The 25712-nt window shown below is 51.6% G+C and overlaps 1 protein-coding gene across 6 annotated transcripts; it reads right to left on the bottom strand.

Annotated features, from left to right (window-relative positions):
- Nucleotides 1-347: 347 nt before the first annotated feature.
- Nucleotides 348-24742, bottom strand: MOV10 (Mov10 RISC complex RNA helicase). 6 transcript variants are annotated; one of them, XM_045478658.1, is made up of 21 exons: nucleotides 24646-24742; nucleotides 24221-24444; nucleotides 10580-10783; nucleotides 10070-10305; nucleotides 9642-9900; nucleotides 7898-8032; nucleotides 7068-7236; nucleotides 6221-6375; nucleotides 5784-5960; nucleotides 5523-5670; nucleotides 4949-5107; nucleotides 4586-4689; nucleotides 4320-4417; nucleotides 4009-4225; nucleotides 3044-3161; nucleotides 2655-2846; nucleotides 2340-2414; nucleotides 1324-1449; nucleotides 1154-1242; nucleotides 762-883; nucleotides 348-687 (listed from the first exon to the last, which is right to left on the bottom strand). In XM_045478658.1, the coding sequence occupies exons 2-21, from the start codon at nucleotides 24355-24357 to the stop codon at nucleotides 596-598; spliced, it is 3012 nt and encodes a 1003-aa protein (XP_045334614.1). In that variant the 5' UTR covers nucleotides 24358-24444; nucleotides 24646-24742; the 3' UTR covers nucleotides 348-595. The 6 variants fall into 6 exon arrangements, with proteins under 6 accessions (XP_045334614.1, XP_045334613.1, XP_045334612.1 ...); XM_045478657.1 differs by lacking the exon at nucleotides 24646-24742 and adding an exon at nucleotides 24547-24641; XM_045478656.1 differs by lacking the exon at nucleotides 24646-24742 and adding an exon at nucleotides 24547-24631 and having other exon boundaries at nucleotides 24221-24409.
- Between the last annotated feature and the right edge of the window lie 970 nt (nucleotides 24743-25712).

Here is a 25712-nt window from a genome sequence, read left to right as displayed (position 1 = left end):
TCCCAAGTTGCTTGCCAGGCTGGCCCCCCGGTCTGCAAAGGCAGGACTCCCGGGCAGGCAGGGCGGAGTCTTGGAGCAAAGGATGAGGTCATGCCTGGCTCTGGGCCTCGGAGGCGGGTGAGGGGAGTGGTCTGGAGCAGGGGCTAAACTTAGAAGCCTGTGGGTGGCTTCCTTGTGGCCTCCCACTGGGTTTCCTCCCCTGGACCTGGGGGCTGGGATCCTCTCTGGCTGGGAGGAGTAGGGCCCTGGGCAGGGTGTGATGGTCCCACCCTCCCCTCTGGGGTCGCTTTGGAGAGCTTGGGTAGGCCGCAAGGCCAGAGGGGGCCAGGCTGAGGAGACAAGGAGGCTTTTGCATAGAACAATATTTTGTTTTCAGTTTTTCTTCCTCCCCCTTCCCCCAATTGTTAGCAGCTTGATGTGTCATTCTCCCCAGCAGGGGAGGGGGTGAATGGCTTGGGTTGTAAACTCTCTCCCCCAGCCTTCCTGTCCTTCTGGAGGGGCAGCTCAGCTGGGCTCTGGTTCAAGCTGGGTTCTGGTTCAGGGTCAGGTGGGCGGTTAAGGCTTGGCTGGTGTGCGAAGGCTGTCTGCTGTGTCTTCAGAGCTCATTCCTCCACTCTGGCTCTACCTGCAGGGACAGGCCGTCTTCTCCCTCCCGTTCCTGGGGGAGGTAGTCGTGACTTTGGGGCCCTAGAAAGAAAAGAGGTGAGCCTGTCTTCTTTACCTCATCCCCTAGCGCTGTCCCCTGCCTGGCCCAGCCATACCTGAGGTAGAGGGCCTGAGCTTGCTCAGACCTTGGAGTAAGTTCTGTCCCTGCTGCAGATCCAGTTTGGCAGGGAAGGGGCACCCGGTATACCCCCCGTTTTCTTTACAGAACTCCAGGAATCTGTAGGGTACAGGGACATTCACACACACAGCTGCACAGGCCTGGCTGAGGAGTGCCAGCAGAGGCTCGAGGCTAAGCCTTGGTCCTACCATGTGGGCCTGCGCCTTTGGGCGAGTTGCTTATCCTCTGTCGGGTAATTTAAGTGGGGAATTGTGAGGAAGAACAGACCTGTGAATTAATTGAGCCACAAGAAGGTGCTCAATAGAGCTACACCTGCCCCAGGATGGGGGTTGTGGCCACCAAGAGGGATCATGGGGTAGGAATGCTCACACTTTCCAGTCAGGGTCATGGCCCAGGAGCAGCGGGTTGCCCACTACGATGAGCAAAGCCTTGGCCCGGGTCACAGCCACGTTGAACCTCTGAAAGGAAGGAGTGGTAGGGTCACGGGAGGGAAGGGCCTTAAGGAAGGAAGCATTCCTTCCACCCGCCAGGTCTCAAACCTTGGGGTTCTTAAGGAAACCCAGGTTGAAGTCCAGATCCAGCTGCACAAAGCTCTGGCTGCTCCGCACGGTGGAGATGAGAATGACGCTGCGCTCTTGGCCTTGGAACTCTTCTACGGAGCCCACCTGGAGGGCGAGACACAGGGCCTGCAGCGGGGGCTCAGGAAGCAGACACACACCCTGCCTTATGGAGCTCCCAATCCAACGAGCTCCAAGGCAAGGCCGATGCCGGCACCGGGCATTTGTCACAGGGGAGGGAGTGAGCGTCCTGATAGGAGAGAACGGGAGGATGCCCTGGAAGCTTAAGGGTGGATCCAGTTAAAGGGGTGCAGGCTAAAATTCTTCTAAGCAAAGAAAACGCGCTTGCAAGGACACAGGAACTCCGAGCAGTGGTTCTCAAACTTCCCTAAAGACAGTCACTAAACACTTGTTAAAGATATACAACCCAGACTTCCTAAATTGGAATCTCCAAGGGAGAAACCTTTAAATCTTAGAGCACTGGTTTTCAACCGCGGCTGCACGTTAGATCACCTGAGGAGCCATAAAAAATACCGATGCCCTGGCTCTGCCCCCAGATAGCTGTGTTCACTGGCCGGGTGGGGCTCTGGCACCGGTGGTGCTAGAAGCTTTCCAGGAGATTCTTATCTGCAGCCAGTGTTGAGAACCACCACCTGAGTCAAAGCACTGACTGACTCAGAGGGTGGGAATGGTGAGCTGTGACATTATCACATGACAGGTCAGGCAGGCAGGGAGTTTGGACTTTATCCGTAGGGCATAGGCCTCAAACCAGCCTGATCAAAAGCATCAAGAATCCGGTGTGGTGTTTCCTGGTCCCACCCCAGATAGACAAGCCAGGATCTGCAGGAGTGAGGCCTGGGGGGAGCCCCACTGGGTCTTAGGCAGCGAAGGCAGGGCGGGGGCAGTAACACAGGCTGGAGTGCCTGAGGAGCTCTCTGGAAGCAGGGGAAGTGTGGGGGCACCGAAGGCAGGGAGCAAATGTGAAACGGTGGTGTCACCTTTAAGTCTTTGATGTCATCCAGTCCCCGAAGCTCCTTGTCAAGTTTGGTGATGCAATAACGGATTTTTTCCACCTGGAAGATGAGGACAGGTGCCTTTCTCTCATGCCATTACCCCCGTGTAAGAGGGAGCCAGGCAGGAGACCGGGGAGCTGGGGGGCAGAGAGGGAGGGACAGCTGACCTCTGAGCTCGTCTGACAGGGCTAGCAGAGACCTGAGCTTCTAGAACCTCCACCTAATGGTCTGGCTATGAAGGGGGTACCTTCGGTGGGGGGAGGGGGGGGTCCCACCCTGGAGAGGAACTGAGGGCCTGACCTGCTTCCGGTAGGGAGAGATGACGCCCACACTTCGGGGGCTCAGGCGGGCTTTGCCCTTCTTCGAGGAGGGGGCCAGGAGCAGCTTCAGGTAGGAGGTCACTGTGGCAGCCTCTTCAGGGTTGAAGAATGACGGGCTGTTACCCTCACGCTCGTCCTTGCCCATTACGCCGTGAAAGATGATGGGAAAGCCCTGGATACGGGGTCGGGGGAAACCTTCAGCCAGGCCTCCCTTCCCTCCCACCCCAAACCCACCCAGGGAATGCGGGATCCCAGGCCAAGGTGAAAGCCCGTGGCTTCCACTCAGAGGCTCCTACTACCTTGCACCTTCGGTAGGAGGGAAGGTGGGGTACAGGGGTGGCAGCCTGACCCTGCCGGGTTCAGCCTCACCTGTCGAGGCAGACCCTCCCATCGGCAGAAGCGCTCTCGGTCCACGACGTCGGCACAGGCCTGCAATTCCCCATCATAATAGAGTCGGTTGGGAATGTCCAGTATGGTGGGGTGAGACCTGGGAGGCAAGAGGAGGAAGGAAGAGCAAGACCAGGGGCCAGGTTACTTCTGCCCTGCCCTTGGGGTCCCCCGCTCCACCTGCTCTGGGTCCACACATCCTCTTGCCACCCGCCCAAGTGGACGGTGGACTCCTTGATCTACAGCGTGCTGCTAGGCACTGTTCACTGCACCAAATGTGCACAGAACCAAATGTGCTTCCTGAGCGCATGTGGTCCGTAGGCCAGGCAGATTTAAAAGGGAAAAAAAAAAAAAAACAAACACGCAAGAAATGGGGAGGTTCTCAAGTTTCAATTTTGCCAAGGAAGGATGGTACAAAAACAACCATCACCTACTACTGCCATTATTTGATGAGATAATGTGTTAAATCTAAAAACAGAAGTAATAACAATAGATTGAACTCCCAGTGGACTTATCTAAGGAACTCCTAAGAACTTAGGAATTCATCATTAGGTACATGAATTCATTGAGTAAAGCAAGTATACTTTTTGATTTGAGTAACAATTAGCTTTTTGAAAAACTGTATCGTCTCTATTTTTCTCATTTCTCCTTGGACTGCCTCGACCCTTCATCTGGGACCCACACCAGACACATCCCAGTGTCTGGGAACCATGGACAATCCCCCGATACACAGATAAGCAAAATGCTCAAGAGCGAAGTCAGTTGCAAAGTCAGAGCCAATGAGTAGCGGTGATGGGGCTGGAATGGAGATCACCGACCTTCCAGATCATAGTCTTCCTGCATCACACAGCCTCTGAGCAACAGGACTGCAGGATGGAGCCTCCAGCGGGGGCTGCACAGAGTGGGTGAAGGCACAGATTGCAGGCGAGGTGAAGGTGCGGGAGTACCTGTAGTTGCGCAGCAGCTTGGTTATGAACTGGGGGTTATAGCCATTGGAGCCCTTCTTGTATAGGGCGTTGTAGGTCAGCAGCCGCTCCAGCAGGGAGTACCCCAGGCCATGCTTCTGGGTCAGCGGGGAGCGCAGCACGGGCCCCAGCTGCCTAGGGTCTCCTGCCAGCACCAGCTGCCCTCCTGGATTGTCTGTTTCCTTGACTTCCATCAGCCCTGAGAGGCAGGGTGCCGTGGGAGAAAGGTGAGCGGTGGGACCCCCCAACCCCATGCAGGGTGGCACGCACGCAGCCCACCCTGAACCCCTCACCTGCTATGGCCACCAGGCTCTCGGGCTCCATGGAGTGGCCGGCCTCATCGATGAAGATGTGTGTGAAGTGATCGATGGGAAACTGAGCTGAGACCAACCTGGGAGGCGTCAGGCCAAGCAGGGGTCATATCTGGGCACCCGACTAGCAAACCTGAAAGCCCACCCAAACTGGCCCCTCACCCCACTGCCAGGCACCACTCTTCCTCATCTCTCCAGCCCGCTACTTCCTTACTTATACACATGATTAAGAGACACACACTTCCCACCTGCTGGCCGTGATGAGGGTGGTAATTAAGACACGATACTCCTGCAGCTTCTTCTTGGCGGGAAACACATAATCCCCTTTCTTCGCATCCCAGTTGCAGCAGGGCTGCGGGGTGTGAAGAGAGAGGAGGAAATCAGCTGGCTCTGTCCATCCTCACCCTCACTCCGGCTCTGGGCCCCCCAGGCAGTTTTCTTTCCCTCTCTCACTTCCCACACAGGGAAACAGACGACCAAACCGGGGTTCTGACCCATCCAAGCTCACGCAGCGAGTATCCGAATCCAGGTCTAGTTTCCTGGCCCCTGAGCATCTACCCCGAGCAGCCCAGCATCTGCCCTCCCCTGGCTCTCCACACTTCTCCAGGTACCTTGATGTCCTCGGGCACCATGCGAATGTCCCTGCTGGGGGCCAGGAGGCGGTAGATGGAGCTGGGCAGGTGGACCCGGAGCCGCTGGCAGAGAAGGTCAGCTCCTGAGTTGGACGGAGCGCAGGCCAGGATGTGGGCTTTGGGCAAGTGCTTCACCACCTGGGGTGGGGACAAGCACAGTGTGGGAAGCAGCTTCTCTGGCTCCAGGGGGAGGGATGGGGGAGAGACTCGGTTGTGACTCAGGTTGGCACAGGGTGGCATTTGTCTCCCGGACCTGAGGGAAGCAGGGACACAAAAGGCGAGTTTTGACCCCCCCAACCCTCTGCTAGTCCAAGTATGCACTTCACTGCTGGGAAACTGGCACAGTAAACATTCAGAGTCTACGGTGGCTGAAACATGATTGGTGACTCCAAGAGTCACGCGGGACCCCACCCTGCACAACGATGTTCGAATGCCACACAGACCATTGACGCCAGCCCAGGGGCGATCAGGAAGCTGGAGGCACCCAGAATCTGGGCACTGCTTGGTCCCTGGGGGAGTCAGCACCGGCCCCAGGTCTATGCTCAGGCCCCACCTGCTTAATGGCTTCCACCAGGGTGACAGTCTTGCCAGTGCCTGGAGGCCCAAAGATAATGTAGGGGGCTGGACGGGTGGTGCCCATAACGATGTTCTTCATGGCCTGCAGCTGCTCAGGGTTTGACTCCAGACTGCGGTCATACAGCCTGGCAGACGAACCAGAAACATGACGTCACCCGGTGTCCCGGAGGCCTCCCTGACTCCAGCGCCCACGCCCCACACCCCAAGTGGCCCCCCTTACACCCATGCCCAGTCTCACTTGAGCTTCACATCTGAGGGCAGCAGCGGGACCCCACGGGAGGCCACAGGAAAGAGCATGGGCCACAGCAGCCAGCGCCCCGTCAGCTCCAGGGCACGGTGTTGCACCCGCAGGGGCTGGCGGTTGAAGGTGAAGTTTACCTTGAAGGTCAGCCCATCCACAAAGCGGCTCAGGAGGCTTTAGGAAGGGAGGAGGAAGGAAAAGCTCCAGTAAAGGGGCAAGGACTCTCTGCATCTACTCTGGCTCCACTCTCTTTTCAAGACAGCCATGCAATCCCTCCAGAAGAAGCTACTGAGGCATCTCAGGATCCCCCTGAAGAAAAGCTTCCTGCTCAATCTCTGGGGTCCCACTGGTCTCAGGGAGAAACAAATCAGCTCCTCTGGCCTAAGAAACATTTGTAGACCCTTCTAGCAGCTCATGGTTCCCCCAACACCCACCTCATGGAAAAGCTCAGCTTGACACGGTCCAATTCCACCTTGTGTACAAAGCCCTTGTAGGTGACGGGGTCCTCCTGATGGGTCTCAGAGGACAAAAGTGCAAACAGGTGGTCACCCCGTAGCACTGAGGGGCGGCTCTCAGTCACTCCGGGAACCTACGGGGGGTGGACACAAGCAAGCTTCTATCCCCAGGGATGGCTACTGGAGGACCCCTAGGTCTCCAGACCGCCTGTGAGGGACAAGGATTGAGCGTTGTCCTTCTATCCCAAGACCCAGGGAGCTTTGCTTCTTTCCTCTCCCGCCTGACAGGTTAAAAGTTGGGATGAGCACGGAGACAGTCTGCCCGAGCTGCACGGAGATAGCTGAGCCCAGCAGTCCTGGAAACTCTCCAGGACACGATTCTCAGCCCATCCGCATGCCCTCTTGGCCAGCTCAGTTCCCGCTCTGCCCTTGAATCCTTGTTCAAAACTCAGTTCCTGCAGGAATCGTTCCTTGATTGCCCCCACCCCCTTCTCTCTCACCAGCTGCCCTCCTCAGCACTTGCGTGCAGGAACTCTGGGCTTGTGGGTACAACACTCAGCATCTGACATCTGGAAAGGGATCTAGGCCAGCTCTGTGCTTTTCAGATAAAGCAACAAAGGCCCAGAGAGAGCAAGGGACTTGCCCAAGGCCACACAACTAGTGGTAGCAACATCTAGACTAAAACCCAGGTCCTCCCCATCAGCCTGCTCTGACACCTGTTTTGGGCTCTCTGCTCCTACTGAGCCCCCTGGGGGCAGGAACAGCATTCTACTCTCAGGCTGGCTGACTCGAGCCCACCCTCCCCACGCAGGATCCGAGCCCTGACCTCCAGTGTGAGCAGTCTGGGGTTCTGGTCTACGGGGTCCCAGGTCATGGGCACCGACTCCAAGTCGTAGTGCCGGATGTCATGCTCCATCTGCAGTTCCTCCAGGTGCAGCAGCAGCCGGAGCTTCACCTCGTAATTTCTCCACTGCAGGGCTGTCTCAAGCTGGGCCCTGGCGGTGATGGTTGGGCGGTGAGGGGGCAGGGACAGGACAGGTCAGGCAACCCCCGCACCCAGGAGCATTCACCCTCTCCCATCCGCGGCTCTGGGACTATGAAACACCAGGAATCAGGGAGGACCAGAAGGGCAGAGAAGTGGGTGGGGGGTCAGAGGCCTCACAGAATGGAATCCTGGCTCTCCCTCCTTCCGACGCCCCTACCCCCACCTCAGATCTGACGTGGCATTTATACCATGGATTCTGGGGCTTGGAACATTCTCCCCCCTAAGATAACTCCTATGCTTACACCCTCACCTCATTCATGTGCCATTGTCTACTCAAATGTCACCTTCTCAAAGAGGGCAGCACTAACTGCCCTCTGCAAGACAGCACAACCCTTCCCCTTCCCCTTCCCCGAAAGTTTAGCTTTGGTAGAGTTCTTCACAGCACTTGTCGCTACATGAAACTATAAGATAAATGCTCATTTCTCCCTACTGCAATGAGCAAGGCCCTCATGTGAAGAATTCACCTTGAACGGTGCGCAGCACGAGGTGCGTGCTCTGTACGGGAACAAAGGGAGGGGGCATGGGAGGCTGAGGACAGAGAGATGGGGCGGGGGAGGGGGGTGGAGAGACACAGAAAGCAGCATGAGGTGGGGCAGAAGGGTGTCTCTTACTTGATCTCAGCAATCTCCTTTGGGGCAGTGAAGATACTTGTCCCCTGAAGAAGGATGGGGAGCAGCTGCCGGAGGCGAGGGGGTGGGTAGTATGTCCCCAGCGCCAGGCTCAGCTCCAGGTCATAGCCCTTAGCGCTGCAGGAGCCAGGGAAGAAGAGTGGACACAAACTCAGAGATCCCTGCCCTTCAGAGAGGTGGAGAAGGCTCCTCCCTGGAAGATGCCCGAAGCCCTTCCACAAACTATTGCTGAAAGGGGTCGGCAGATTTTGTACAAGGAGGCAGAACTCACTACCCCATGAGGATGCTCACCCCAAGGCTGGACCATTCTCATTTCTGGCAAGTACTATTCATGGAAACTTCCAAAAATCACATATGTAACACCCATATGTGTAAATAATATGGATATAAAAAAATACATGCTCATTAGAGAAAAATAAGTGGGTAAATACATAACATTCTCCCCATCCGGGGATAACCAATAACTTTTTGATAGCTAAACTTCCAGGTTTCTGTCAATTTGTATTACATAATACAGTTTTAACAAAAAGAGCACAATTGCCTATCGTTCGTTTTTCTAGCTCAGTATTTCATAAACACCTAGCCATGCCACACAGAATATAAGATTCTATTCATATGAGGGGCGCCTGGGTGGCTCAGTCGGTTAAGTGTCGGACTTCGGCTCAGGTCATGATCTCACAGTTCGTGGGATCGAGCCCCATATCAGGCTCTCTGCTATCAGTGCAAAGCCTGCTTTGGATCCTCTGTCCTCCTCTCTCTGCCCCTCCCCTGCTTGCACCCTCTCTCTCAAAAATAAATAAACATTAAAAAAATTCTCTTCATATGAAATATCTGAATAGGGAAATCTATAGAGACAGAAAGCAGAGTGGTTGCTTAAGGCTGGGAGGGAGGGATGTCCAGGTGGCTCAGTAGGTTAAGCATCCGACTTGATTTCGGCTCAGGTCATGATCTCACGGTTTGTGAGATGGGGCCCCGAGTTGGGCTTTGTGCTGACAGCATGGAGCCTGCTTGGGATTTTCTCTCTCCCTTTCTCTCTGCCCCTCCTCTGCTTGCACACATTCTTATTCTCTCTCTCAAAATAAATAAACTTAAAAAAAAAAAAAAAAGGCTAGGGGGCACCTGGGTGGTTCAGTCGGTTGAGTGTCCAACTTTGGCCCAGGTCATGAACTCACTGCTTGTGAGTTTGAGCTCTGTGTCCGGCTCTGTGCTGACAGCTCAGAGCCTGGAGCCTGTTTCAGATTCTGTCTCTGTCTCTCTGCTCCTCCCCTGCTCACGCATTCACTCTCCCTCTCTCTGTCCCTCAAATACAAACAAACATTAAAAAAAAAAAGGCTGGGAGGGAATGAGGAGCAAAAGGGTATGGGCTCCTTTTTGGGTAATGAAGTGTTCTAACCGGATCGTGGTGGTGGTTGCCCACATCTGTGAATATACTGAGAACTTGAATAGTACGGTATGTGAATTATCTCAAAAAAAGCTGTAAAAAAGACAGAGAGAGAGGTCTACACAGGCTGCCTGACAATCTATCATACAATCAAAAATGTTTAACATTTTTTCAGGCTCACCTGCAACTTCCTTCCCGAAGAGAAAAAAAATCTCTGAGGCCCAGAGGAGTAACGAACTCAGTTAGGAAAGGGGGCCCTGGTTCTGGCTCTGTGCTCTTCCCCAAGGCGCCCACCCTCATGCGGGGCACCCCAAACTGGACCGGGTTGGAGAGGAAAGGAGTTACCGGTCAGGTCTCTCTCCTTCCTCTATCCGGCTGGTCACTACAGGGTTTCCAGTGATCCGGGTCCGCTTGAAGGGAGTTGTGGGCTTCAGCTGTGCAGCCAGGGGACTGTGGGCAACAGCAGCCAGGAAGCGGGCAATGTAGAAAGTGCCGGCTCCTTCCGAACCTGGCTCCCCAGGTCCCAGCAGCTCCCAGAGCACCGTGGCCGGGAAGTAGCCCACAAAGCTGGTCTTGCAGTGGACCTGGAGCTCGTAGCACTCGCCTGCAGGAGGACGGATGAGTGAGAGAAGACAGGGAGGGACCTTCCCACCAGCACCCTGCCTGCACACTCCCCCAGCAGCCACACCCTGGGGCAGGAGCCCTGACACAGCAACCCTTACCAGGGCAAGCCCCCGTCCACTAAAGGCTCTTTCCCGTGGAAACCCGCTCACCAGGGCCCAGTGGGCAGGGCAGCTCCTGGTCTCCATTGTAGAAGGCAAACTGGGGGGTCCGGCAGAGTGGGAAGAGATGAGTGAGGGTGACAGGCTGGGTTCCTCCATTCCGAAGCCTCAGGGTCAGCACCTCCTTGCGGTTCAAATCCAGGCGGATAAGGAGCTGCCCATCTCGGGCTTCATGGGGCCCCTGGACTTCCACGTCCACCCCATGTTTCCCGTGAAGATACTCAGCCCTGGGGAGAGTGGGAGTCAAGGGGGGGGCTGGGACAGGAAGGGCCTAGACAGGGGAGGCTGGCGAAGTGCCAGCGGAGCTCAGGAACCCCACCGCCTCTCCCCAGACCAACTAGCTCCTTCCCTACCCTTCCCCCACTCCTTGAAGGAGGGGGCCTTACCCCAACCTGAGGCAACCCCCTCTTCTGTCAGCCAGATGGCTTCCCCGACACCCTGACCCCTGTGTCCTTGCACCCTCTTTCACATGCACGTGCATGCACACATACAGACACACACCTGTCGTAAAAGATCTTGGCTAGCAGTGACTTGTGGTGTTTGCTGATGTCTGACCCCACCTTCACTCTCCTTTTTTCTGGGAACCACACGTCGGCCCAGCGGTCGAGTCTGAAGAACCTGACCCGAGTCTTGGTGACGTAGGCCAGATTTGCAATCTTCATTCCATACAGCATGGAGGAGAAGCCAGGGGCAGGGGTCCCAAAGCTGCCGGAAGCAGAGGAGACTGGGAAGTGAGGGAAGGCAGGGCAGCTCAACGGGGAAGGCGGGAGGGCAGGGTGTCTGTGGGTCGCTCTATGTGGGACACACCAGCCCTGCTGCGCAACAGGACAGGACCCAGGGACAGAGACTCAGGCTGGGGGGGGGGGGTCACAGGAATTGTTAATGTTTTAAGGGAATTCAATAGGACTTCCCAAGACAAAATACGACTGTTTTAAACAGCAAGTTGTGGACTGTGTGTTTCGGAGGAGAACAGCCCAGTCATGGGCTGGTGATTTGGAGGACTAAGGGAAAAGAGAGAAAGAAACGAAGATTTTTTGGGGGGGAAAACTATTTGGGACAGAAAAAGAGATACAAATGACGTGGCAGAAAGAGCTAAGGTTAAGGGGAAGCCAAATAAGTTGATTCAGAGGGGGTGGATCTGGGGTCCTGCCTGATGGTGAGGAAGGAGAGAGGGGTCAGAGAGAGCACAGGTGTCCAGGGTGTATGGGCAAGGTGGCTGATCAGACAGCAGTTTCCACCCGAAGTCAAAGGGTGCAGGTGGATGGAACCCAAGCAGGAAGGGAAAGGATCCTTCTCCAGAGATCAAATAGCTTGGTTTTGTGCCTAGAGAAGGTGAAGACAGGGAAAACTGGTCAGAAGGTCAATAACCTCAAAGTCCAGTGCCTGGAATTCAGTTTAGTCAACTCGACACTTACAGAGACCTGTTATGTGCCACACACTGCGCTAGAAGCCGGGGGTTCAATGAGGTAAGAGCCCGGCACGGACTGAACGCGTCAATCCTGGCGTCCTGCTGGGGGCGCGGCCAAGGAGGTTTCCAGGGCAGCCTGGGGCCAAGGAGGGGCACCGAGCCAGGCTGTCCCAGGACAGCGGTCAGAACGGAGTCCTGGAGAGTGAACGGGTGTCTACCAGGCACAACAGGGAGCCAAAGGGTAAGCCAAGGTGGAGGGGCGTGCAAGGACAAGAGCTGGGGGCGCAGGGCAACCTCCCACTCGGCTACCAGCTGGGTCTCCACTTCTCGGAGCCTCACTTTCCTCCCCTACAAAATGGGGGCAATGAAAACTTACCTCGGGGGGGGGGTTGTTATGAGGGTTACATGGAGACGGGCACTGCAGTGTCCACTTAGCCCAGTGCTTGGCACATAAGGAGATCTCCGTAAGGTGTGCTATGATTAGTATCACACACAGTCTGGTTGTGCTACAGTGAAGTGTGGGACAGGGGTGATGGGAGGCAGCAGAGATGGACAGGCACCAGGTCACGCAGTGTTGCATGCCAGGCCAGGAAGCCTAGACTTGACCCTGAAGGCTAGCGGTCTTCCTCTACTGGCACCCAGGAGCTGGGGACACCCCCACACGTGACATACTCCAGATCTGGACGGCTGACCACCCTCCCTCAATGCGTCGTAGGGAATGAAAGCAAATCCTAGCTCATAAGAACCATGGTAATCCCTATTTAACTATTAAGGCTGGATCAGCACGGTCACTCACTGGCATGTAACGAGATCATTTATGGTCTGGACAATTCCCTGGTGCCCCCTGCCTGTCACTCTGCCCCTCTCCCTCCTCACCCCAAGCAAATGAGAGTGATACTATTCAGAAGACTGTGAATCAGCTCTGATTTGTTTTAAAAAGGTAATAAATCATTTGAGAACATAACAGAAAATGCTCAGTAAATGCCACCTACTATTATTAGTATTCGTATTAGTAGTAATAGTAGGACTAACAGTAGCAGTGGTAGTAGGAGTAGTAACAACTTACTTTCAGCCCACAGCAGAGGCTACACTGCGGTTACAGAAGCCCCGAGGCTGGTGGGTTTTAAGCAGGGGAGTGGCAAGATCATATTTGCATTTCAGATGACTCTGGCATCAGGATTGGAGGATGGATTTGCTGGAGGCAAGACTGTAGGCAGGGACACCAGTTAGAAAAAGGCCATTGTAACAGTCCAATTAAAAGATGACAAGGGCCTGAATGAGGTGGTGGAAAGGACGGAAGAGGGGGCCAGATCTGATAATACTTAGAATGTAAAATTAGCAGAATCTGGTGGCGGACAGGAGGGGGAATGGAAGCTGGGAAGAGGGAGGAGTGCAGGACAAAACTCAGATCAATGGCTTGGCTTCCAGAACCATTTCTGAGATAGGAGGTAAAGGCAGGAAGAGGAGGAGGAGGAGGAGGAGGTTGGAGGGAGGACCATGACATTTGTATTTGGTATGTTCAATTCGAGATTCCTGTGGTCCAGAGGCAGCTGGCTCCATGAGTTGGAAACTGAGAACTCAGGCCAAAGTCAAGCCTGAGTCTAGCCTGATATTCTGGAGTCCTCAGGTGGTAGTTATAACCATGGAAGTGTCTGGAATCTCCCCAGGGAGTGTGACTAGTCTGAGAAGAGCTGAGACCAGGACAACCCAGGGAGGAAGACAAAACAGAGAAGGAAGCCCCGAGAGAGGGAGGAGAATCAGAAGGAAATCTCAAAAACAGGCATCAGGCTCAAACACTGCCGGGAGGTCCAGTCATAAAGGGACCGAAATCAGGAGGAGTCACTGTCATCCACCAGGGCCCCTTGCTCGGTAGGTTCCACAGATCGAGCACAGACTCAAATGCCAACAGAAGCCAGGCTCCCCAGGCATCTGTGATACCCGAGCACCTGTATAGTACCATTTTTGAGCCATCAGTGTTAAGGACTCACGTCCCTCATAACTCCACTTAAGAAGACAACAGTGGAGGGGCACCTGGATGGCTCAGTCATTAAAGCGTCCGACTCTGGCTCAGGTCATGATCTCGCGGTTTGTGAGTTCGAGTCCCTCGTCGGGCTCTGTGCTGACAGACAGCTCAGGGCCTGGAGCCTGCTTCAGATTCCTTGTCTCCCTCTCTCTCTCTGTCCCTCCCCTGCTCACTCTGTCTCTCTCTCTCTTAAAAATTAAAAAAAAAAAAAAAAAAAAAGGAAGACAACAGTGGAGATGCCTTGAAATGCAGCCAGCTCTCAGGGTAGTGCTGGGGAGGCAACAGGGCTCTGAGAGAGCCGAACAAACCCAAGAGTGCATGCCCTGTCCAGAGGGGGTAACTGCTAATCTCCATCATCTCCAGACAGATGTGGCCAGCAGGGGACAGAGGCCCTAGATGGCCAGCGTCCGACCTTTAAAAGAAGGCCAGATCAAAATTTTCACGTGAAATCTATTTTTGGAAACTTCTGCCTGGGCACATTGGCAGAAGGAACTCAACTCTGCAAGTTTCGCAACTTCTGCCATGGGTACTACCACCTAAGTGTTTTCTCACATTATGCCCCGTGACTATTACCACTACCCAAACTCACCTCTCCCTGGTCTAAGGTGACAGCCATAATGAAAACAATTTTTTTCCAACCAGAAACTTAGTACGTAGCTGTTGGAAAAAAGTCCTAGTTCTTATATTATGCGTCTAAGTCACCTAGATTTCTAGGAAAAACGATCAAGACTTCAGTAGAAAAACTGAATAGTCACCTTACAGAACACATCGAGATGACCAGATGAAAAGATGTTCTAAAAGCAGAGAAATTGCAGATTAAAGTCAAAACGAAGGACTGTTTTATTTCGATCAGACTGACAACAGTGGAAAACAGCCATAACATGGATCGCTGTTGTGTGTATGTGGAGAAGGGGACTCTCACACAGTGCTCCTGGAAAGGTGAAATATGACAACCTTTTGGAAAAACAATCTGGTGAGGACTCCTAACATCTCTGAAACACAGGTATTCAACTCAGCAACTGCAGTTCTGGGAATGTATCCCATGGAAAGGAAAGAATCTGTGTTTAAAGACATGTGCAAGGATGCTTACTGCAGAGGTGTTCACAGGGACCGAGAGCTGGAAACAAAAACATGCCCATCAATAGGGAGACGTTAACACACTGTCAACACCCACAGCATGGAAAATACTAGCCAGCAATGAAAAAGAACGCACCACACCCACACAGGCGGCTACAATTTAAAAGGCTGACAACACCAAGTGTCGACAAGGATAAGGACAGACCAGAACACTCATGCATTGTCAGCTGGAGTATGAACTGGTACGATCACTTCAGAAAAAGGTCTGTTTTGCAAAAAACTAAACATATGCTGCAATATTCTGATTTCAAATGAAAAGAATATTATGTGTGCAAAAAAAATGCACTAAAAAAAAATGCAACTATAGGGGCACCTGGCTGGCTCAGGTGGTTAAGCATGCGACTCTTGATTTTGGCTCAGGTCATGATCTCAAGGTTTGAGTTCAAGCCCTGCATCGGACTCTGTGCTGACAGTGGGAAGCCTGCTTGCGATTTTCTCTCGTTTCTCTGTGCCACTCCCTCCACTCGCACACTTGCTTGCTTGCTCTCTCAAAATAAACAAACATTTAAAAAGATTAAACTTAATTTAAAAATGCAAGTATGGGGCGCGTGGGTGGCTGGGTCGTTAAGCATCTGACTCTCAGTTTCAGCTCAGGTCACGGTCTTGCAGTTTCATGAGTTCGAGCCCGACATCGGGCTGTGCGCTGCTTGGGCTTCTCTCTCTGCCCCTCCCCTGCTCACGCTGTCTCTGGCTCTCTCAAAATAAATAAATAAACTTAAAAAAAAAAAAAAAGGAACTATATAATATCTAGTATAGACCTAGCACTGGTATTTATTAAAAAATACTTGCTGGATGGGGCGCCTGGGTGGCTCAGTCAGTTAAGCAACTGACTTCGGCTCAGGTCATGATCTCACGGTTCGTGGGTTCGAGCCCCGCATCGGGCTCTGTGCTGACAGCTCGGAGCCTGGAGCCTGCTTCAGATTCTGTGTCTCCCTCTCTCTCGGCCCCTCCCCCACTTGTGCTCTGTCTCTCTCTCTCTCTCTCTCAAAAAAAAAAAATACTTGCTGGGAGAATGAGTGAAAGAAATATCAAATAATTCCAGACTATTCTTTTATTAAAAAACGAAGGAGGGGACATTGCACTAAACCGCTGGCTGGCACACAGCACTGCTGTGCAGGGGCCTGTAACGTTACATGTCAGGTTGCATACACAGTCCACACGTGGACATGTATAATTATATAATGATATATATTATTATAGGTCTAATATATATATAATTTATATAAACGTTTACATATTTTATACATATTGTCCAAACTTGGAGACACATGTAATAATATATAAATATACATATATATACATGTAATAAATACACATAGAAATAAATATATATAAAGGAAGGTAGATAGTGGCACGGAAGTAAAATGCATGAAGACCTGGTCACACCACTTTTATTTATTCATTTAATCATCCATTCATTCACTAGTGTTTGTTTACTTTTGAGAGAGAGCACAAGAGTGGGAGAGGGGCAGAGGAAGAGAGAGAGAGAGAAAGAGAGAGTGGGAGAGAACCTCAAGCAGGCTCCGCACCTTCAGCGTGGCCCCACGAACTGTGAGATCATGATCTAAGCTGAAGTCAGATGGCTGTGTATATTTGGAGTTGTTAGTTGTAAGCAAAAAGAATAAATTATGGCTGATTTAAGTGATAAAAGCTAGTTACCAATAAATTGCTGGGAAGGTGAGAAACGGGCTCAGGAAACAGAAAGGAACTAGGGAAGGCAGAGCAGCCTAACCCCAGACAAGGTCACAACAGAGGACCAGTCCAGAAGACTTTGCTGCCAACCACCAAAAAAGGAAGTTAAGCAACTTGCCTAAGATTTAAAAATAACAATAAATGTATATTTACCCTGTGACCCAGCAATGCTCCTCCTAGGTATATCCCCAAGCCAAAGGTACAAGGATGTTCCCAGCGATTTTATTCAAAACAGCCCCAAACAGGGGCGCCTGGCTGGCTCGGATGAAAGAGCATGTGACTCTTCTTGATCTCGGGGTCGTGAGTTTGTGCCCTGTGTTGGGGGCAGAGGTTACTTAAATACAAAATTAAAAAAAAAAGAAATAGCCCCAAACTGAAAACAACAGCCATGAACAGGAGAATGGATAAACAAACTGATTTGTATTCAGATGAAGAATACTACTCAGGGGCGCCTGGGTGGCTCAGTCGGTTAGGCGTCCGACTTCAGCTTGGGTTATGATCTCACGGTTTGTGGTTTTGAGCCCCGCGTTGAACTCTGTGCTGACAGCTCGGAGCCCGGAGCCTGCTTTGGATTCTGTGTCTCATTCTCTCTCTGCCTCTCCCCCACTTGTGCTCTGTCTCTCAAAAATAAATAAATGTAAAAACAAAAAATTAAAAAAAATATCACTCAGTGATAAAAAGCTGCCATACACAAGACATGGATGAATCTCAAAAACATTATGCTGAAGGGCGTCTGGCTGGCTCAGTTGGTAGAGCAGTAGACTATCTCGGGGTTGTGAGTTCGTGCGCCACATTTCGGGTACAGTTTACTTAAAACAAACAAACAAAACATTATGCTGAGTGAAACATGGCGTTCAGAAGAGTGCATACCTCCTGATTCCCTTAAATGAAGTTCCAGACAGGCACAGTCTCAAAAAACAGAGTGGTGGGTACCTCTGGGTGGGGTAAGGGTGAGGATGAACTAGGAAAGATGGAGGAAATTTCGGGGTGATGTCATGTTCTGTGTCTCGATAGGGACTACACACAGTGCATGGAAAGGTAGAGTTAAAATGTGTCTACTTAAAAAAAATTTTTTTAATGGTTATTTATTTTTGAGAGAGAGAGAGAGACAGAGTGTGAACAGAGCAGGGGCAGAGAGAGAGGGAGACACAGAATCTGAAGCAAGATCCAGGCTCTGAGCTGTCAGAGAACTCACGAGTCATAAGGTCATGACCTGAGCCAAAGTCAGACGCTTAACCAACTGACCCACTCAGGTGCCCCCAATGTGTCCACTTCTATCTAGAAGTTACACTTAATTTTTGAACACCTACAGTTAGTAATAATCATGCAGACGTGTTTGGTGTAAGTTGCACTGAAGTCTGTAACTTACTTCGAAATGCATCGAAAACACTAAGATGGACCAATGGGCAGATGTACAAAATACTAACTAAGAAATCTAGGGGGTGCCTGGGTGGCTCAGTCAGTTGAGACTCTGACTCTTCATTTCGGCTCAAGTCATGATCTTAGGGTTATGGGATCGAGCCCCGTGTCTGGCTATGCGCTGAGCACAGAGCCTGCTTAAGATTCTCTCTCACCCCCTCTGTCCCTCTCCCCTGTTCACACTCTCTCTCCCCCCCAAAAAAACAAAAACAAAAACAAAAAAACTAGGTGAGGGTATATGGGTATTCACTGTACAATTATTTCAACTTTTGTGTTTGAAGTCTGTCATAGTAAAATGTTGGGAACACCATGATCAGGAATGACTTCCGTGATGTTTTGTTGAGTAAGAAAGCAGGATGTTGAAAACGCATATAACATGATCCTCTTAAAATAAAACAACCCAGGGGCGCCTGGGTGGCGCAGTCGGTTGAGCGTCCGACTTCAGCCAGGTCACGATCTCGCGGTCTGGGAGTTCGAGCCCCGCGTCGGGCTCTGGGCTGATGGCTCGGAGCCTGGAGCCTGTTTCCGATTCTGTGTCTCCCTCTCTCTCTGCACCTCCCCCATTCATGCTCTGTCTCTCTCTGTCCCAAAAATAAACGTTGAAAAAAAAAAAAAATTAAAAAAAAAAAAAAATAAATAAAATAAAATAAAACAACCCAAAAAACACCCCAGTTGATAGCTGAGTGTCCTGAGTGTGGGGCAGAATGTGGAACGGAGTTGGGATGCTGATATGGAGAGGGACCCACAGTAAACAAGGATATAGTGTAACGATCCCATGGGGGCCAACTGACATAGGTGGGATGGAAGTATGGGTGCATACAGAGATAAGTGAAAGGGTGGTCATCCAAAGCATAAAAAAACTTTCAAACACAAATATCCAACATAGAACATTAAGGGCCCTCACTCCCTCCTATCAGCTTAACTGCTTGATGTGTATTTTTCCAGACTTTTTTCTATACGTACGAAAACTTTTTAAGCACTCAAGTGTTTTGTTTGCTGCACATACTCTCCTACAACAGACCTCTTCACCACCATGGACTTCCTTCCCGGACATTTTACCAAGTCACCTCCCTCTTTTGGATGGCTGCAAAGGATAGCATAGTAGGAATGCAGGGGGCGTGTTTAACTGTTTGTCCAGCGATAGTTCCGTGCCTATAATGCTTGGCTTTTTCAAAGGTTACATACAATAACCACCCATGCACAAAAATTCTTGTACTGGTCGGTGATTTATGGGACAAATGCCTTCAAATAAACTTCTGGGTCAAACAGAATGACTCTTCACAACTTTGGCAAGTTCTGCCAAATTGTCCTCTATTTTTTTTTTTAAGTTTATTTATTTGTTTTGAGAGAGAAAGTGTGCGCACATGAGAGTGGCAGGGGCGGGAGCGAGAGGGCAGGTGGAGGGGCAGAGAGAGAGGGAGAGAGAGAATCCCAAGCAGCTGTCAGTGCAAAGTCCAATGCGGGGCTTGATCTCACAACGATGAGATTGTGACCTGAGCCGAAATCAAAAGCCCGATGCTTAACCGACTGAGCCACCCAGGTGCCCCAAACTGTCCTCTAAACAGGTTGTACAAACTTAATGTTAATCACTAAAAATTTGAGAATACCCTTTTTCCAGACCCTGACATCAGAAATCTTCAATCTTTTCGATTACTGACAATCTGATAAACCAAAAAATGATATCTTGCTTAAATAGCATTCCCCTCATCACTAACACAGTCAAGGATCTTTCCTTCTGTTTATTAGTCATTTGTGTTTCTTCCCCTAAACCAGCAGGAGTTATTACCAAACACAAGTCGGATCACGGCCCCCCTTTATGACTGCACAGTCTACAAGATGAAGTCTAACCTTTTAACAAGGCACACACGGATCTTCTGTATAACTGGGATAATGCAAACACAGTTAATTAACACCATCAACAACAGGAAAAGTTTACTGAGCACTTCCTGTGTGCTGTTTGAAGTACCCGTAAGCATTATCTCATTTAATCCTCACCACAACGTAGCAACTATCATCATCCCATTTTAGAGAAGAAACTGAGGCACAGGTTCTGACGTCAATCCCTCCTTAAGTGTACGTCCCTCCTTCCCACTGTATCACTGTCACTCCTCTCTGGACTTTCCTGCCACTGTGGACATCTTTGGTCTGTAACGCCCTGACCTTGGCCCCTGCTATTTGTTCAGTGAACAATAACTAATCTTTTTAGATGCAGTGCAGGAAAGTCTCATGGCTAGAAGAATGGTATTTCAGAACATACTATCAAATTTGGCAGCCATCTTAAAGGGACATCTAGTTCTGTGTTTTACAAACTGTGGGTTCCAACTCTCATTAGTGGGTCAAGACCAGGATTTTTAGAAAATTGGAGCGGAACAGAATAAAAACATCAGAGGGCAGGGAGTGAGGTTATATACGGTTTCTAGGGTATACATTGTTCCATGAAAGCTGTGTCCCAGGCTCCCAACTAAAATGTATTCTTTACTGTGGATAGAAGTGTAAACACACAGCCTTTCTCCATGCCAGAGACAGAACGATCTTTCCAAAACCCCTAATCCATCAGTCTCCTACTTGGAAACGATCTGTGCTTTCCTATTTCTGTTAAGATTAAAAAGTAAACAAACAAACAAAAGACTCTGCAGCTGGCAAGGTCCTGCCCCATCTAGTCCCTGCCTCCCTCTGGCCTCCTGTCAGGGCCACTGAGTTCACCCTAAGCCCTTAGGGTGCTACTCCCTCTGGGTCTGGAATGCTGTCCCCTTGCCCCTTAACATCCGTGAACTCCCGTTTATCTTTCAAGATTCTGTTTAAACATGACTTTCTCCCAGAAACCTCTGATTCCGAGGTTGGGTGTCCAAGTTACATACTCTCAGAGTACCGGACCTTTTGTTCTAAGCACTTATCACAAAAGTAATTAAATAATTATGTTTCATTGCCACCTCCTTCCTTAGGCTCCTTCTGCATCCACAGCGACTCACACTGTTTTGCTTTGCTCACAGGAAGCATTCAGCCAAAATTTGTTGAAGAAAAGAATGAGTCTCCTGCCTAAGGCAAGAGCAGTCTTCTCTTGAAACTTTTCCTGACATCAGACGTTCCTCCTAACCATCACTGTACTAATGACAGCTACCACTTTCAAAGCCCATGCAACATGCTACACATGGTAAGGGCTTTACCTGTGATAGCTCATTCTGGCCTCACACACAGCCCTGAGAGAAAGGCATTCTTTTACATGCGTTACAGGAAAATTTAGATAGTTGCTCAAAATTCAATGCAACTCCGGGCGCCTGGGTGGCTCAGTCAGTTAAACATCTGACATCAGCTCAGCCCATGATCTCACGGCCTGTGGGTTCGAGCCCTGCGTCAGGCTCTGTGCTGAGAGTTCAGAGTATGGAGCCCTGTTTCTCCCTCTCTCTCTCTCTCTCTCTCTCTCTCTCTCTCTCTCTGCCCCTCTCCCACTCACACTCTGTGTCTCTCTCTCTCAAAAATAAACATTAAAAAAAAAATGCAAACTTGTGAATGGCCAACCAGGATTTGAACTCCAGCTATCCAAACACTCTCCCAGCCCCTAAGGTACTGTATTACATGTTTGTCTACACATCTGCCACCCCCACTAGACTGTGATTACAGGCAGGAACCGAGGCACAGGCACAAGCAGAGCCTCGTTAAGTATGTTTTGCTAAATAACGAATGATGGGAAAAGGCCAAAGTTAGCAGTAGAGGATGCAACATCCTGAAATACCCTAGCTGGAAGGGATGCACCCCTCCCAGTGTAGGAAGGCTCCCTAGAATTCCGTGTTTGTGTGTGTGTGTGCGCGTGTGTGTGACTTGCAATAGCTCTCTGGTGGCCCGTTCTCTTGTAGATCAACTGTACTTACTAATTCAATTCCATTCCGCCAGCACTTACAGAGCATCTGTTACATCCCTGGCTCTATGCTGGGGACGGAGGAAGGTGCAAACGTGAGGAAAAGCCTATCCCCGCCTTCAGATCAGGGAAGCTGCTTGCACACTAGCTCCAACGCAAGGCAGTGCGATGGGGCTATAACCTGGCGGTGAACAATGAGCTCTGAGAGCCCAGAGGAAGAAGCCATGAATTCCCACTGGGAAGATGAGGGCTGATGTCACAGCATTCCTGTCTGGGTTTAAAGGATGTGTAAGAAAGTTCTCTATAATCATAATAGAAATCTCCACCTGGTATGGAGAGGGTGAGGGGAACATGTTGAATGAAGCTAGCCCAGCCTTCTGAAGTGACAGGGAAGCATAATCCTCTCCACCACGACAGACTTCAAAATATTCAAGGATTACTGCCTTGTTCTCTCCAATGTTTCTCTTTTCAAGGCAAACATTTCTCAGGTTTTTGTCTTTTTTTTTTTTTTTTTTAAGTAACCTCTACCCCCAATGTGGGGCTCGAACTCACGACCCTGAGATCAAGAGCGCCATCCTCCGCTGAATGAGCCAGCCAGCCCCCCCCCCCCCCTCAGTCTTTGACTGGGTTTCGTGATAGAATACGAATCAGCATGTAAGCTGTTTCCCTCCCCCTCCTCACTGTCAATCCTTCAAGGCCAAGGTCAGTGTCCTTCTCCATTGAATTCCCTACTAACTACAGGAGCGTTCTTATTTGCATAAGAAAACACCAAATTCCCTAATAATTCCAGGGGAACGGTATCTTATTTGCATAAAAAACAAGTGCACATAGTAAAAATTACTTTTGAAATCCCTTAAATTCACCCATAATGTGCTTTATATGTGGTTTTCTGTATGCAGTCTGACAGAACATCTTCCCCAGTACTGGAACATACTGTGTAGCTTTCGTTGAGAGCTGACAGAGACCCTCTCCTTGACCAAACTTCAGTCGGGTTCCTCTGAACCCTATTCTCAATTAGGCCTCTACCTTGCCCCCCACCTCTTAATATGTCTTTAGTAGTTTTCCATCCACTGACCCCCTCACTCGGCTGACAACTACCAATTCCCAGCTGTCTTTGCCGTGTTGGGAGTAGAGCACTCTCTCCCCTACTACAGTAACTCTACTGCAATAGTTCTTCCATAAAGTCTTTCCTACCGGTCTAACAAGCATCCAAATACATTCCTTCAGAGCCCAAAGTAGCTGGCTTGTGTTCAGAGGCACCTGTACTTGTGTTGGGGAACACAGGTGAAAGCACGGATGTGGCTTGTTGATAATGCCTCTCAATAGTACCTGCTCTTTGCTTACTTCTCTTTGACAGGTTTCCTAGTTCTATTATACTCCGCGCGTTATTTTACCATCTATGCTAGTATTCTGTACGATGCATACTGCATGCCTATCAAAGCCTCTGGTTCCCTGGCATCTTGTACTGTTCACCTTTCCATTCCCCAAAGCCCAGCACGGGGTGAGGGCATAAAACAGGTCATAACCGCTGACCCTTCCTCAGATGTTGCTGGAGGCTGTTCATGTCCCTCTTAAAATGGGACATTTCATTATTGATTTAAACAAACAACCCAGATGTGGTCTGGAGAGTCACCATTTCGTCGTCCCCCCCCCCCCCCCCAAACCACACTTCTCTTAACACAGTCTAACACTTCTTGGACTCTTTTGGCAGCCATACCGGCCTTTTGGTCTGTTGAAACCCACAGCCTTTTTCAGGAGGTGTGTTAGGAAGCCGAAATCCCCACCACCCCGCATGTATTTGTGTAAGTCTTCACATTTATCCCTGTTAAACTGTGTTCCGGCCCAAGGCTGCAGCCTGTTGATAGGTGTTTCTGAAGCACAATTCTGTGGTCTGCCAGAACGAAGCGTCTGGTTTTCACTTCGGTAGCAACAGGGGGGCCCAAACAGCCTGCAGCCACAGGGTGAGAAAGGCCTCCAGGAGGCTGGCCCTGGGTCTCCATGGAGAAGCCACAGGTGCTAATGGAGGTTTGGTGCGTATATAGTTTGAGCCCTTTTCTTCTTTGCCGAGCTGCCGGAGACTCTCCCTCCCACACTGGGTCTCCTCGGCTCCCCGGGATAGCGGACCCCCTCGGCAAGCAGCCCCTCGGCGGCGGGGCGGGGGTCCCCGCAGAGCCCGCGCCAGGGCCGGCCGCCAGTCGCAAGCAGCTCCCTCCCGCGGTCCCGCGATGCCTGGGCCCCCTCTCGCGCTCCCCTCCCCCAGGCCGAGCGCCCCCCATCCCCCTCCCCCGCGAGCGGCGCGTGGGCGCGGGACCCCGCTCCCCGCCAGGGCCCGGGCCGCGGGGGGCGCGGGGGGCGCGGGGGGCGCGGGCTGTTCTGCGCCGGGACTGGGCGCAGGGGCCCGGCCGGGCAGAGCGGGCGGGCTCCGGGCGGCGCTGGCGGGGCGTGGGCACGGCGCGGGAGGGGAGGTCTGCGCCGCCCCGGGACCGGCTTGCGCCACTGGGGGAGCTGCGTCCCTCCGCGCCCCGGGGCGGGAAGGGTGGCCCCGCGGCGAGGGGTCGTGGCGGCGAGCTGGGCCCGCGAATCTGGGCCGGGGACTGGGCCGGCCCGTACCTGATCTTGAAATCCCAGTTATAAACGGTCCGCAGCCGCTCGCGATCTGTCTCCATGTCCAGTCCCCGAACGACCAGGAAACTCTCGAAGCACTGGCCCGTCTCCCGGAGCTGCCGGCAGCTGAACTTACTGGGCATCGCGGCGGCGGCTGCGGCTGCGGCCCAGGCAGGAGGGTCCGTGGAAATGAAACTGAAAGTCGCCGCCGCGGATGTAAGTTGGCGGCCCTAGGATGAGGGTGCAGCAGGGGGAAGCCCCCTAACTCTGACCCTCTGATCTTGCAGGCTCCCTTCTCCCCACCAGGCTTTCCTCCTCGGTTCTTTTCCTACCTGAGTCTTCCCTTCGGTCTCTCCGTCCAATCCCCTCCCCCTCCTCCCATTAACTCTTTCCTAAGGAGTCTGACCCCTCCCTCAGGGCCCTCCCCTTACCCCAAGCTCCCTCCCCTGGCTCCGAGCCAGAATCTGAACGTGGCTACCGCCTGGGGCCCCCTGAGCAGCCCAGGGAGACTTCCGAGCCTCAGCTAGGGCTACTCCCACGCCCACCCCCCCGCCCCCCGGCCCAGAGCCTCGGGACTTATTGAAAAGCAGGAGAGCAAAGGGCAGGGACTGGGACCTGGGTTGGCTGCAGCTGGACTGGGGCAGCTCATCCAGCACCTCCCCCAGACTGCTAGGGACAGAAATCAGTACGGAAGCGAGCGGCACGCCCCCCTCCCCCATTCTCCCTCCTCGAGCTTTCAGACGCAGGGAGGAAGGCATAAGAGCCAAAGAAGTTCGGGGGGGTGGGGGGTGGTGGGGAAGAACCAAGTGTCTCTGAGATAAAGGTGTGTACGTGTGGGAGGGAGGGACAAGGGGCTCCGCCAGCACGGAACAGTCATTACTTTTCTCAGCCACACAGGTTTCGTTTTAGGGGAAAGGCTGGTGATCCCTGCCCTTGAGCCACACATATTTGGGCACTTAATTGCATTCCAGTCTGTATTGCTCTTTAATTGTTACTCGTTTATAAGCAAGGGTTGCCCCACTCATCAAAATACCAGCCTGAGAGCAAGAGACTGGTCTCTTACGCAATAAATGGTTAATAGCTACAGCATCAGTACCAGGAAGAGAAGTAATAGACTAGCGTGCTTCAGAAGACAATTAAGACAAACTAAAGGGGGTGGGGCTCCCACAACAAACATAAAACAAGCCTCTGCATCTATTTATGCTCCCTAATAACAAAAACACACCAACTAGAATGGGGCAAAGAACATAAAAAGTTATGTAAAAAAAATTTAAAAAAAATACCAGTTACAAAAATATTAAAGGTAGTGTTGTTCTGCAAAGTAATTCCCTGTAGGAGGCCACGCATTCAACATAACCTAGTGTGAGGAAAGTCCAGAACCCAGGTCATGCTCCAGCTGGGCTACTCTTGTACCTGCCCGCAGGCCAATAACCAACTATCGCCAGGAATAACAGATTTTAGCAACAGGAAATGCAAAGTTGGTGGGAACCAAAGCTAA

This window comes from Leopardus geoffroyi, chromosome C1, assembly GCF_018350155.1.
Source record: "Leopardus geoffroyi isolate Oge1 chromosome C1, O.geoffroyi_Oge1_pat1.0, whole genome shotgun sequence".
NCBI lineage: Eukaryota > Metazoa > Chordata > Mammalia > Carnivora > Felidae > Leopardus > Leopardus geoffroyi.
Note: the sequence above shows the minus strand (reverse complement) of the source record. Positions and strands in the feature narration are given on the sequence as shown.